This window comes from Neolamprologus multifasciatus, chromosome 13, assembly GCF_963576455.1.
Source record: "Neolamprologus multifasciatus chromosome 13, fNeoMul1.2, whole genome shotgun sequence".
Classification (NCBI taxonomy): domain Eukaryota; kingdom Metazoa; phylum Chordata; class Actinopteri; order Cichliformes; family Cichlidae; genus Neolamprologus; species Neolamprologus multifasciatus.
The window spans coordinates 14969756-14984567 of NC_140451.1; the positions used below are offsets into that span (position 1 = coordinate 14969756).

Consider the following 14812-nt stretch of genomic DNA (forward strand, 5'->3'; position numbering starts at 1 on the left):
GGTTCCTGACAGCACCAGCTGGCCCGTTCTGGCTGCCAGGGGCACAGGCAGGTTAGAGGGTGGGCCTCCCACAATCATGGTTCTCCTTTCTATATCAGGGGCTGGAAACACAGCCAAGCCTCAAGTTGTGGTGAGCCTTCCTCCAGAACAACAGCATAACGGATCCAAAAAAACAACAGAAGGAAAGGAGGAGCAGATTGCCCACGCAGCCATTCATGTCCAGCACATTATTGCAGGTTCTGAGTTCAAACTGGGTCAAGGATGAAATATCAGAATCACTGGGCATACAAGATCAAAGGTGTGCGCAAGTGTGCTTGTGTGCATATTAGCCAGTAATGGTATTTTGTGGGGAGTAAAAATGATAAAAGTGTGAGATGCTAAAAAATAAATAAATAAATAAATCAAAGCCTCCTGGATATTACTGGCAGGCAAAAGATGAGCACGTTTATGGGTTTTGCCTGATTGGTTATCTGTGGCTCTGCCCTTAACTATTTCCTGCTGTCAGCATGTCTGAGACAACAGGGCTATTTGCTGATATGTCAGTGTCGGTATTTATAACAGCTAAATTATGAAAAATTCTCATTTTTTTCAAAAGTAAAGTTAAAAGATGTGAAAAACACCCTTCGACCACTGTTTTATAGTATATATACTTGTTTGTTTACTCAAAGTTGCCATAGTTTATCTCATCTCCTTAATGTTTAGAAGGTTTTTCTCTGTTTCAGGATTATTACAGGTCCAAAATGGGCAAAAAGTGGTACGCAGTCACGAATCTGCAAAGCCTCTATAGCTCTGATTGCTAAGCATGAGATACAAAAATCACTGACACTGATATGTTTTCTTTTTCCTGCCGCATTTGGCTTGGCTTTCTTTTGTTTATGCTAAGCTAATCTACGAGCTCTTTTGTTGTTCACGTTGCTATTATGCCTCACATCAGTCTTGGAGGGCAATTTTAAACTATTAACTAAGTGTCTACGCTAACTCAAATTCAATAAATTCACGTACGCACAGTCATCAGTGTAGCAGGGCTTGCAGCGAATAAAATTACTTAGAAAGTGGATATGTGTGCACCGAAGAATCTATTCTGTTTTGCAGCAATACCAGAAAATATTCCTTTCCTCACTTCAGGAATTAAATCTCATTGTAGTCAGCCAGCCAAGCTAAAACCCCATAAAGTCAAAATTACATCTCAAAAGTAACAGCCACAGCCAAATCCTGCACCTTGAAGGAGGGTATGATTAAGCATGTCCAAAAGTAAGGCTCTAATTTTCCTACAAAATTACCCGCTGTGAGACACTTTCGGGAAGATTTAAGGCCTGGCAATTAACTTTGGTGATGTAACACAGTCTTCATTAGCTTTAGTATCGGAGGATTTTCTCAATAGATACTTTTAAGAAATGGAATAATCATGTCAAGCACTTTCTAAGTAAAATCAAGTGAAACGAGTGAAATCGGTGAGACGGTGAGGGAGGCTGGAGTTTATTTTGGCAGCATATCTGTGCATCCCACCGGCACCGAGGGTGAGAAGCCAAGCAGTTGGCAGTGAGGCTAGCCCAGGTAAAAACTGAGGTTGCATCATTAATTTATCCCAGTTTACGTTGTGGCAGATAGTTCAAAACTTGCTTCTTTCTTTTTTTCTTTTTTTCTTTTTTGGATCTCCTATATGTGTCTTTTCTCTTCCCTCTGGCCCTGACCAGCTTGGCCTTTTGGTCACTGGAGGCAGGTGGAGTAGCAGGTCAGAGTAAGAAGAGAAAGCGGCATAGATCCTGCCAGTCACAAAGGGCCCAGAAGACTGAGTGGCCAGGCCCTGCAGGACAAACTGGCAGATGGCTGCCTCAGGATAATGACCAGGTGACATCTGCAGAGTGAACAAGCCATCAGGCTAACAGACTCACCTTGACCCACCAGGGAAGCCAAGCTGGCCGTTCTCCTCCTCCTCCTCCTCCTCCTGTAATTCCCTCAGGTTACACCCACAGCCCGAGAAGTATAACACAGGTTTATTGATTTACCAAGTTTCACAAGTCCCCCAAAAAAGAGGTGTGAGAATGTCCTGGAAAAAAAAACATTAACAGATTTTACGTGGGTGTTTGAAGTGAATTTTCTTTTATTCTCTGGAGAGACTGGACTGTGAGTAAATTAGCCTCTGAATCATTCTGGGTTTTTTTCCCACTGTTATTCTAACCCAGAGTCCTTAAACACCAGATTATTGTCAGCTAAACCAGGCTACATGCAAAATAAAACTGCTGTTTTCCCCTCTATTTTGCTTACAGTGTTGCTACTGACAAGTGATTTTTTTTAAAAGGCAAAGCTTGCCTTGTCTAAAGACGAAGACATTGACTACGTGATGCTGTGCACAAAGGTCATCTTTTGACAGCGCCGAGATCGTGAGAAGGTCAGATTCTCTGTGCCATTTAGAAAAGAGGCAGTGTGATACCAACCTGCCAATATAATTCCAGCACGTCTTTTTCATCTCAGCGTTAACACCACACATTGTTTACTGAATAGTTTACTGTGGCTGCATGACTGCTGGCAAACTGAGGTTTGGAATAAAGTTGGGAAAAACTTTTGAAGGGGCTGAAAAAGGAAGGCGCATGCTCTTGAATGAAAATGAACTGAAAATAGCACCGCGGCTCCGACAGTTGTGTACACAGAGCAGGGGGGGGAAAAAACCTGGAAGACATAGTTTTTGTGTTTTCATATTCAAGTGACAGGAACTTTAGAAGAAAGCCAAAACATTTAAAAGCATTTGGAGAAGACGATGAATAACTTGTAAACACTACAAGCCTCCGAGAGTGCCCTTTCGCAACAGCGAATACACCAAAATTAATAGGATAACAATTGTACATGATGACATGCGTTATGGAAATTCTTGACTCCCCACTTCTCATTTGGCAGAATAGAAATGTCAGTTTAGGATCAGATAGTGAGCCAGTTAATTTGCAGGGGTAGTAGATGGAAAGACTATGAGCATTAAGTGTAGTGGAGGAAAATGCTCTGCATACTAAGTGCAATAATTACTTGATGCCTGTATCATTTGGAAAATGCATATCATTAAGTGTGGCTAGCGTTCTCGTAACTAAAGAGTAAGAAAGAGGAATGTCTGCGTATTACTTGAAGTGGCCTCATGTGCTCAATATTACATACGGACGTTTTTTTAACCAAGGACCAAGTATGCAAACTTGCTGCTGAAATATAAATATCTATTACTTTTGGAGCCTTTTTTCAGGACCTTGTTATCTCATATAAGTGTAACGCTACCGTTCCAAATCTTTGCATTAAATTACTGCCTTCGCTTGTTTTCGCTTAGTTCACTTAGTTGTCTGAGCCAAGCCAGTAGACTGTAGTGAACTCATACATAATATGGAAGAAGCCATCATCTCTCACATATCTCAGCCAATTAAATCTATCTGCAGTCCAAATTGGTGCCAATGAAATCTTGTGACTGCATTCAAATGATGATGGATTGTGTGGCGTTTGCTCGAATCAATTACACAAGAGCCGGGTGAATATAAATGACTTGGTGAATGCAGCGCGCACTGTACTTCGGTGGGGGATAAAGAACTGTGTTAGGAAAGCAATGTATTTATTTGCTCTGTAAATAGCTTATGTGGGTTGCTGTTGACTGTTAAAGTGATCTTTCCCAGATATGCTAATATAGAGGAATCAATAAAGTATACAGAATCTGCCATCCTGTATTTCACAAGTGTTATTTGCTTGGAGCCAACAAAGTTTTGTCAGCATGTGTGTTAAGAATATTTTAATAAATGCTGTTTAAAGTCATAGCTGTGATTCCTCTTGTTAAGCATATGCTCACTTACTAATACTGCTCTCATTGTACATTATTTCTAGCAGCTGATGTGCTGATATTGATCCAATAGCCATGTAATCTGTTTCTGCTCTCCATCCAGTCAGTCGAGAGCTCTATTCCACACCTCTACGTTTTTGTGCTGTTCCCTGTCAAACTCTGAAGAGACACCAAATGACTTTCACTCTCAAAGTCTTCCTAGCTTCACTAAGCTCTTCTAGCTTATGCGCACTGCTTAGGATGCATTTTCAAGCAGCTAACCCACTTTCTGCTCTTGCTTGTAGACAAAAGGGACACTTCTGGGGTTTCACTGACTTTTGTATTCAAGTGTGGCATTGCGAGACTCTTTCGAACAGCTTAAAGTCTCAGACAATGAGGTATTATAATGGTATTAACATAAAAATCCATGGTCACCTTTTGAGAATGGCCATAGTGCATAGGGTGTTTTAGTTATGATGAAGCCGCTTCTGGAGATTTTCCCCAGCCCGCGAGAAAGAAAAGCCCGTAAATACAAAATATAACGTCAAAATAAAGAACAAAGCCCAAGTTTATATTCTCGTAAGGACTGGGTCAGTCCAGTAACACAAATATGCATCCTGTTATTATTGGTTTATACTGCATGCATTTCAATCCTGGGCTCTTTCCCTTTTCTCGTGTAGGATTTGATCCTCCGTCTCAGACAAATAAGCGAGGACCAGCTCTGTCAGTATCTGGATCCCATCCAGACCCATCCAAACAAAAATACTCTCTCATTACCTTCTCTGCAGGGAGGTGCAGAGCGGCACTCTGATCCACTGGCATGCTTAAATCCATCTCTTTCATGTGTCACTGACTTGTTGTTTTGCCTCCCCAGAATTTGAGTAGTAACCCCTTACAAGATTCCTTTAGCCTATTACACAGTGTTTTAGTTTGATGGAAGCACAACAGGTGAATGAGTGACAGGTGTGTCCATGCAGATTTGACAGAATTAGGAGAGTTTCCTCAATCATCAGCTTTGGGGTAAATATCAAGAGTTCTGACGCTACAATCCTGACACCGGTAAACAGGCCTGCCAGTTTACTGAAGAGTCTTCAAACTGATAATTTTGACACTGACAGTGTTTATCATCATTTAAAAATTCTCCACAAAATCCAAAGAAACGGTATTGATTAATTGAATACCACAATCAATACTAAACATACCACAGCTATCAGTATCTGTAAGGAAATCAGACTCTGAAAGGGAAGTGCTTTTAAAGCGTTAAATATATTGCATAAGCTGGCTGATAATCAGCTCTGCTCCACTCTGTTTTAGGGGAGGAGCTTATAAAAACATGGTGAAACAGAGAGCAAAGCACATGAAAAATAAAACTGCCCAAACAGCAGGGGTGTAAGCTCCGTCTGGTCAAATCCTACCAAATTATCAATAGCAATTCTTAACTTAGTAAGGATTAAAACACTAAACCACACTACCAATAACTACCAATAACACAGGATAAATCCATGGTTTCTGGTAAAGAAAGACCAGGCTATCTGTAAAACAGTATAGTGTTTATCATTAATATTTATTTTGCACTTTCTAAGTCAGAGCTAATTTAAAGAAGTCATCATGTTGGTTGCAGACTTACAGGTAGCAGTAGACATACCACAGCTATACGTCGTGACTTATGATCTAAAAACTGTCCCAATTTTCATATTAAAGGCTTGAGGCTTTGAGTGTGAACACATTAGAATTGGCATATTTCAATATATTTGGTGTAATAATTGTTTTATAAGAGTATCTGTCAGGCAACGCAGGTACACCAAGACCAAATTGAATGTGAAGTTTCTTCTATGATCCAAATGGAAAAAATTTTTATCGTGATGAGATTTGTGGAATTTATCGCTCGGGTCAAAAGATGTGTCTGCATTTCCCTCAATCGTTCTCATAACGTTGATAGCAGTTGATAGAAATCATCTAAACATGGACAGGTGCACGCTGGTCTGTAGACACATGTTGCTAGGAAACATCGTGTTACAGATGAGGTCATGATTGTGTGTGACTTCATTTCACCATTTCAGTTAAGAAAAAAAGACTCCATAGACTTCGACACATGCCTTTGTTCAAGCTTCTATGGCAGCACTCGCTGCAGTAGTAACTTACAAAGAAATTCAACATGTGCGCTTTACGCAAATCAATACTGAATTTCATTAGGAAAATCAAGCAAAAGTGCCAGTATTGATTTGATTCCTGACATATTCTATGTATATTTTTAGGTGACAGCTCAGGAGATATCTTAATCTTTGTTCGAGACCTTCAAATGCCAAGATTCATTTCTCTCTGCTCCCTTTGGAATGATGTTATTATGGTTGGAGAGATGACAGTTGTATCAATTATGCAAAAGGTGAGGGTGTAAGGAAGGGATCTATGCAAATCGTGTTCACCCCACAGATGACAGTGAAATAAATGAAAATGCTCATTTCAAAGTGGGGAGTTCAGCTAAGTTCCCATCAGTCAGGCTCCTGCAAAGTCTGTTAGTGGAAGAAATGGTGAAGAAGACTCTCTATATTTATCTATGAAGGCAGGCTCATAAATATTTCCATACGGATACTGTATGGACACAGGAGGCTTAGACTCATATACAGTTGAGAGTATAAGCTCTATATATACAAGCAGAGGAAAGTGGTTTCAGAAGCTGGATGATCCACTGGCATGTTTTTCTTGCGTGTATCCTTCCCTGTTCCTCTATATCCTAATCCTCTCCCTCTTTGTCTGGAAATCTCTGTTATAATCTGGTCCCTTACTCCTGGCTCACACACTGCGCATTCTCACATCAACAGCTCCACCAGCAGGTGAAAACATGCCAGTCTCAAATGAACACTGTCCAAGTCGATGTGCATTTACAGGCAGACTCTGAATTGCAGCAGCCACACATTTTCAGGGTCTGTTTTAAATTCCCTGTGAACTGTGACATTTTTTTAGGGGCTGTTCAAGTGGAGGAAGACTATTTATAGTCGTTCAACACGCAGCAATGCCGACTCAACAGCGTCAGAGGATTATGGGACAATGCACTTTGGGACAGAGCTGCTTCAGTCATTGCTTCCATAAGTGAACTGAAATGCTATATGCGGAAGGCTCGGTAAATGAGCTTCTCGACATTTGACTCTTTAGTGGGTATCTCCATACTGGCTTTCATCTTCAGTCCTGCATAGAGCCGCAATTAAAAATAATTGAGAGACTTTACAAACGCAAATTAAATTTCCCAAATCTTCCACCGGGAGGCAGCAGTGAGACAAAGTGAGTTTATCTTGTGGTGATCTGTGATCTCTCACAACACAGGCAAATTTGAAGGACAGGGTAACATATTTAAAATATTATTGCGCAACATGCGGATGCTTTTGTTTTCAGCTTGTAAATGAGATGCACTGGGCATGTCCACATCATAACCTTGGAAATATATCTACAGTGCTGCAAAAAAGTATATTTGCTCCCTTCTTTTGCGCATTTGCCATACTTACATACATCGAACTATCAATCTAATATTAGACATTCCAAGTAAATACAAAGTGCAGTTTTTACGTAATGACCTATACAAACCTACTGGCCTTATGTGGATGACCCCTACTTACATCGTGAATTAACTGTAACCACATTTTTTTTAGAAAGCTGATTTCACCTGCCACGCTGAAGCCTGATTACTGCCAGATCTAATGGACCACAAAATCACTTCAGTACAACCTGTCTGACAAACTAAAGCAAGCTAAAAGATCTCAAAAAGCAACACAACATCCCACGATCTAAAGAAACATCTAGAGGTTTACACTGGGCCAGGTAGGTTTGGATAGCCTTTTCCCTTAAAAATGAAAATCAACATTTAAAAACAGAATTTTGTATTTACTCTGATTATCTTTGTCCAATATCAAAAGTAGTTTGATGATCTGGAACATATAAGTGTGACAAATATTCCTCAAAAAAGAGAATGAAATCAGGAAGAACACGAATACTTTTTCACCGCATCGTAGGTATACATCATCCATGCTAATGGTTAATAAAAGGACTTGCATGAAGCCACTTCATCTTCTTGTGAAAGACCAGATTCAGATCATATGTTTTACTGTTCATAAATGCCTTATCAACCATTTATATTATTTTTTATTTAAGGTTCAGCAAAAAACATCATGTGATTACTACAAAACTGCAAAGTATTGGTGATAATTTGTAAAATTCAATAAAATTACAAATAAAATGTATTTGGGCTCATGCTATGCAGCATAACGTTATCTTTTACAATGACTATGTAGTCACTATATAAGCCTTGTTTCACGTCAAGTGGAAGATTAATTTACACTACCTCACTAATGAGAAGAGTTTAGAGACATTATTGCAATTGTTATAGCCTGGTTACAAATGTTTGGCATTAAACTTGACTTGACTTTCATTTTAGTGTGCATAATAGTCTGGGATATGGAAATATTTTATCAGGGCTTAATTATATTTGAAGTTTTGTTATGGTATTGGGATAGAAAGTGGGATCATAAAAAACAAAAGCCTAATATAACTGTTGAGTAGCATTTTATAATATGACACATGACTAAGAATGGAATTTCAATGTACCTAAAATTACATTGTAATTATGTTTACCTACAAATGCTTCCCTGGTGATATGCTAGAAGATGGAAGTAACAGTTAAGGTTTTTGCAAGAGTGAAAAAGTAATTATAGTCCAAGTAATTTTAAGCAGTGAATAGTTTCTGGGTATTTTACATGCAAAGTTACACAAATTATATTGTGAGTAATTTTAAGTAATACATAAGCAGTACATAACTGTGTAATTTGAAGTAGTGTGAAACTTCAGGTACTGTAGTCTAAAGAATAGTGTTTTCCTACTGTAAGCACGCAGTATTTACATTTACTTGTGAACTATTTAAAGCTGATTACAGTATTATTTGTGTCTCCTTTCCTGTAAAATATCAATAATAATAATAATAATAATAATAATAATAATAATAAACAGTTGGATTGTTGCTCTATATTATAAAGTGCGACTCGCTGTTGAATAAGAAAGAGAAATGAACATCTCTGCTGTCATTTGGATCTAACTCTGTGTCCATGCCAAATATCGCCGCCAGGTGGCGCTGCTTCTTTTTCAGCCCAAAGCGCAGCCGGAACACGACGTGGCAGTTTACTTCCTGTGTATTTTTTTTTTTTAACCGTATTGACATCCGTCTTTCACGGTCGTGTTATATCTTAGGTCTGTTAAATAGACTTCCTCAGCCTTTGTAGCAGCTTTTAATCCATTTTCTCCGTACATGAAGAGCGGGCTGTAAGAGCTCAGCAGCCGGGGAAGGAGAGATGATGGCGGGGCTGCTGTTGGCGTTAGTCGGGGGGCTGCTGGAGGTCTGCAGCGGCGTTTCAGCCAACAGAGGAGGCTATCCCTCATTCACAGACGAAATCCCTTTCAAAATCACCTGGCCTGGCGCTGAATTTACGCTGGTATGTCTCCTCTTTTAGTGTCACTAAAGAAACGAATCTGCCCTAACGGGCTCAGCAGACGTAAATGTCACTTTATCGTGCGTTTGTTTTAGACTTCTTTCTCTTTCTGTCGCACAAGACCTGAGTTGAAGTAACAGATGTTTATCTCCCGCCCGCAGCCAACTTCAGGTGCACTTTACAGTGAGGAAGACTTTGTCATCTTGACCACAACGGAGAAGGAGAAGTACAAATGTCTCCTCCCTTCACTGACGGCTGGAGAGGAGGTGAGCACTCCTAACACTTTCTGGGAATGGCACAGCTGTTTATCTAAAGAGTTATGAGAGCTTGTCACTGAAGTAGTTTGCACTAGCAGAGCAAGGCAGGGAGCAATTTTGTGTTGTTTCTGCACAAGTGATTATAACCTGCCTGCAGATGAGAGGAAAAAAGATAAATTGTGATACAGTTGCGTTAAAAAGTGTGAGTCATTCCACAGAATTCTTCAGGACCTAAAGTTGTTTGATCAATCTGATATGTTCAAACTTTTACATACAACATGTGAACAGCATTGTTTGCTACTAGATTTTTTTTTATATTTATCTCTAGTAAATTATCATAAAACGGGAAAAACATCCAAGGTGCGAGAGCTTGCTCCTGTTACTCTGCGTCATTGTTGTCACATTGGTGCAAACGACAAAAACTGTGACTTATCCTGTGTTACCGATTCTCACTGCTGCCTATGGGAAAGTTTGTCCTGAACGAAAAGAACTCACTGTGGTACTTACTCAGTAATAAGGGTTCAAAAAATCTTGAAGGGGGTAAAAAAAGGCAATAAAAAGTGCAGCTTTTCCACCGACCCCTTTGTATCTTGAGAGCCTGTGACGCAGAAAATCTTCATGGTGTGAAGGCAAAATTTTGCGTGGTTTCATTAAACATACTAAAAGCATTGTGCCAAAAAATCATCTGATTTCATCATAGAAGAAGCACTATAGAGCTGTGTTAAGCAATAAAAGGTTGCTAAAATATTTGTGACTGTAATTCTGTCTTGAATGAAGACCAATACAACCTAATAGGAGGGTATGCTAAAACATCAGTTACAAAATGCTAAATAAGCCTTTAATAAAGGTTTCAGTTTCCCTAGAGTTAAAAAAAAGCATGTGTTATCTCTTGTCTCTCACCACTCTTGTTATATTTGTTTGGTGCTGCAGGATGATGAAAAGGAGTACGGCGGGCCCAGTCCAGGTGAACTGCTCGAGTCGCTATTCAAACGAAGCAGCTGCTCTTACAGGGTGAGACTTTTCTGTTTTCATCTCATATTCCTCCACACAGAGACTGAAACTGCATGCAGTTTAAAGTCACAGTCACACTATAGTAGCAGAGCATGACAAAAATCATGTTGTTTGAGTGTATTGCTGAGCATATATTTATACCAATGCAGATTGAGTCGTACTGGACGTATGAAGTATGCCATGGAAAACATGTAAGGCAGTACCATGAAGAGAAGGAGACTTCTCAGGTCAGTGCTTTGAGTTATTTGAAATATTTTTAGATGACTGGAATGGAAAATGTGCACTCGTTACGGTTCGCTAAGCTTGCATGTTTCCACAGAAGATCAGTGTACAAGAGTACTTCTTGGGAAATATGGCTCAAAAGAGCCAATCAACAGAGACAGGTTAGTTTCTATATATATGTATATCTTACACTGCTTTTTTTTTTTCTTTTAAATTAAACGTTAATCATATTTGGCCTTTCTTTTTCTTTTTTCAGATCAAGCTGAGAAGACAGACAGTGTCAAACCGTCCGAAACCAAAGCAAGTATTCTACTGAGTAACCAAGCAAATCTGCCAGTCTAGTTTTTCAGTCTCACATATCTTTCCTGTTGCCTTCCCCTTTTTCTAACGTCAGGTGCCCACTAAGAACATTGAAGGTCAGCTGACTCCCTACTACTCAGTGGAGATGGGAAACGGGACTCCGTGCTTGCTGAAACAGGACCAGCCGCGCTCCACAGCCGTGCTGTACGTTTGCCATCCGGAGGCCAAGCATGAGATCTTGTCTGTCGCTGAGGTCACCACCTGCGAATATGAGGTGGTGGTGCTGACGCCTCTGCTTTGTGCACACCCAAAATACAGGTAAGATCTGTTAAGATGGTTAAACTTTAATAGAGCGCGACACCTGTATTTAGTTTGTTTGTTAGTTTGTCTTATTATATTTAGACGGTGGCCCTGAGAGGTCAAACTCGCTGCAAATTAAGAAAGCACCAGCAAATAGAAAAATACTTTAATACAAAACACAAAAGAAGAGCTGTTTTGTTATAGCCTTTTATTTGGCTGCTGATGGATCCGCATGTTTTAAATATCATGCAAAATTCTTGCAACAGATGCTGTTCTGATGCAACGTCCCCTGGGATTTGTGTCTCCTCTTGGTCTTTAACTGCAGATGTTTAGCAGTTTAGGTGAATGTGTTTACTATGGAGGCACTGAGCTGTTTAGTTAAAGCCTGTTTTTGGCTGCTGTAAAACAGTAAGGTGTAGCTTGTCTTTCAAAGCAGACTGCAATGATTTGCAGATCATTTTAACCTTATATTTAACTGAAAGTTGTATAAAGACAACATTTTAAAGGAAAAACTCAAACTGAGACTTTTTATTTTTCATATATTTCCCAATAAATACTATAAAATTCACCTGCTCACGTCACTTGTTCGCAGGTTCAAATCCTCCCCGGTGAACGCCATCTTCTGCCAGGCTCTGGCGGGCTCCCCTCTGCGGCCTCAGCGGCTCGCCCAGTTGGACAAAGAACAAGAGGAGCAGCTTAAACCACCTTTCGGTGCCACATCTGAGCCCAGAGAGGTAAGACGTGCAAAGATAAACGGTAATCACCTGAGCACACAAAACGTGGCTTATTTACATTTGTGATATATCATAGGAGGAGACGTCAGCAGTGAGAGAAGAAGCCTTCACCTCCACCCACAAACCCATGACCGTCGGAGGGCAGTCTCAGGTCACTGTTGGTACCACGCACATCTCTCGCCTGACAGACGAACAGCTAATTAAGGAGTTCCTGAGTGGCTCGTACTGTCTGCACGGGGTGAGGCGTGTTTATGTGTTGGAAGCTGAGCACTGATACATAAACTGCTCAGTGACCACTAATCATCTTAACATGTGCGTTTCAGGGTGTAGGATGGTGGAAATATGAATTCTGTTACGGGAGGCACGTCCATCAGTACCATGAGGTAAGCGAGTGTATTCAAATGTGGAAAAAGTAAATAATCAAAAGCACTTCTAGTACCTTTTTAGATTGTACGCTGGCTATAAAGCAGTAAGTGAGAGTATTTTCTGTATCAGCCAGATGATCTTTTCTTTGTTGCAGGATAAAGAGCAAGGGAAGAACATTGTAGTGGTGGGGAACTGGAATGCAGATGAACACCTTGACTGGGCCAAGAAGAACGTCGCCCGATCCCTCCAGCTCAGAGAGGACGGAGTGCAGAAAGTCAAGTAGGCCTTTCAGATTTTTGAACACTAATCGCTGTAAATGGATACAAAAATATCCACCCACTACTTTTTCTTTTCCCCTTTACTCCACAATAGGTTGGTTTCCCACTTCTATGGCCACGGTGATGTGTGTGACCTGACAGGGAAGCCCAGACAGGTCATCGTCAAGCTCAAGTGAGTGAACAGTTACGTAGAACTAGGGGATGAAGGGTGGAGCACATCAGCCCGAGTCCACGGATGAGTAAGACTAAGTTGTCAGTGTTTCCCATTTTGATTCACTCATATCATTTCTCTTCTCTCTGTCAGATGTAAGGAGTCTGAGTCTCCCCATGCTGTCACTGTCTATATGCTGGAGCCTCAGACTTGTCAGTATGTCCTTGGGGTAAGTTTATGTTTCACTCCGGAGTGGCAAAAAAAGAAAACAGTAAAATTTGCTTAGTAACATTATGAATCTTATGTGAAGGTTTAGTCCTTTGTAAAACACATTTATATCAGTTTTAGGGATAAATATAAAGAAGAAACTGCAGATTGTTTAACTGCATGGATAAATTTGATGTACATGAGCCAATCTTGGTGTTATTTTGTTCCCTTCATGCCTTTTCTCTGTGACACGTTAAAATATATAACTTTTGGTTTCTTTAATTAGGAATTAGTATAAACATGCCTAGATATTTGCAAATATTTGCAGTACTTCCTGTAGATTTGACAAAGGAAATGACACTGATCTAAACACTGATCTAATTATCTAACTATACTGGTGTTGTGCAGGCATATCATCCTAAATGAAAGGCACCATATTCAAGATGGCGCTTTTTTTTTTCTGTAGGTTGAGTCACCGGTCATATGCAGGATTCTTGACACTGCTGATGAATATGGGCTTCTGTCACTCTCCAGTTAAATTGGCGGAGTTTTACTGGAACAGCAGCGGCGCACGGAGGACATAAAGAACGAGGACACTTAGTAAACAAGATGCCCTTAAGACTGCGCTACAAGCCAAAACTGAGAATAAACTCAATCCTGAGGCTGGACCTCATGTAGCCCAGGGAGAACAGGCCCCGCCCACACTCCCATGACCTGTGCGATGGGTGACGCTACATCAGCCCAACTCTAACTTAAATCAAATTCAGGCAGTGGAGTTATTGCTTGAACTTCATATCTATGCTTCACTTTGTGATGATTGATTGCAAGCAAAGGACTGACGAATCATCAGGGGAATTAACAATATTCATAGTGGTTTTGTGTGTGTGTGTGTGTGTGTGTGTGTGTGTGTGTGTGTGTGTGTGTGTGTGTGTGTGTGTGTGTGTGTGTGTGTGTGTGTGTGTGTGTGTGTGAGTGTGATATGGATTGATTAGCTGCTTGACTGTGGCACTTTTTTACTTGTAGATATGAAAAACATCTGAAAATGCTTCACAGCAGGGAGACTGTGTGCTGTGTGAGTGTAACTTATGCATTAGAGATTGCTGTGGAATAACAATAAAAGTGAGTGTAAGGTTGTAGGATGTACAGAGTGTGTGCAGGTTCATTTAAAAGGTTCGTTTTGTGGTTTTATGAAGATGCACACTGGGATCCGACTACTGCTGTATCTCTGGAATAAAAACCAATGCATTTACAGCAAAGAATTAAAAAAAAAAAATCAAAACATGAAACCTTATTTTAGTTTTCCATTACCACAGAAAAGAGTAGATTTAAGACATTAGGGAAATATGTAGTTCAGGGATATCTAATTCGAACTGGCCGCTTTGATTTTAAGTGGGTTGGACCATTTCAAGACCACATTTAATCCTCAAGGTATCTAAATATAAAAATAAAGTGCAACTTCAACAGAAAGTGTCAGTTTTTCTACTTGATAAAGAAATTCTACTGTAGTAATTGAATGGCTTGTGCATAAATGTGTTCAACTACAGAAGAAATGCATCCATCTGAGCAATGGATACGCAATGTATCCTATGTATAACACATTTTTATAGTAGATAATGAAAAGCACAGGAAGTTTTCTGTCATTTATTTTTTAATAACCAAATTTGTTTGGTGTAGCTTGAGTGGTTATATGGGAGGTTTTTAAATCAGTAAAAATGAAGCTGTTAAACTTGTGAAAAA

General features: G+C 40.0%; 1 protein-coding gene across 2 annotated transcripts; it reads left to right on the top strand.

The window, feature by feature from the left end:
• The first annotated feature begins 8942 nt into the window (after window positions 1-8942).
• On the top strand, window positions 8943-14361 carry erlec1 (endoplasmic reticulum lectin 1). Of its 2 annotated transcripts, none has more exons than XM_085182316.1 (14): window positions 8943-9252; window positions 9411-9515; window positions 10437-10517; window positions 10667-10744; window positions 10837-10900; window positions 10996-11039; window positions 11134-11357; window positions 11932-12073; window positions 12150-12311; window positions 12397-12456; window positions 12594-12718; window positions 12812-12889; window positions 13022-13097; window positions 13542-14361. In XM_085182316.1, the coding sequence occupies exons 1-14, from the start codon at window positions 9112-9114 to the stop codon at window positions 13611-13613; spliced, it is 1452 nt and encodes a 483-aa protein (XP_085038442.1). In that variant the 5' UTR covers window positions 8943-9111; the 3' UTR covers window positions 13614-14361. The 2 variants fall into 2 exon arrangements, with proteins under 2 accessions (XP_085038442.1, XP_085038443.1); XM_085182317.1 differs by having other exon boundaries at window positions 10840-10900.
• Window positions 14362-14812: the final 451 nt, after the last annotated feature.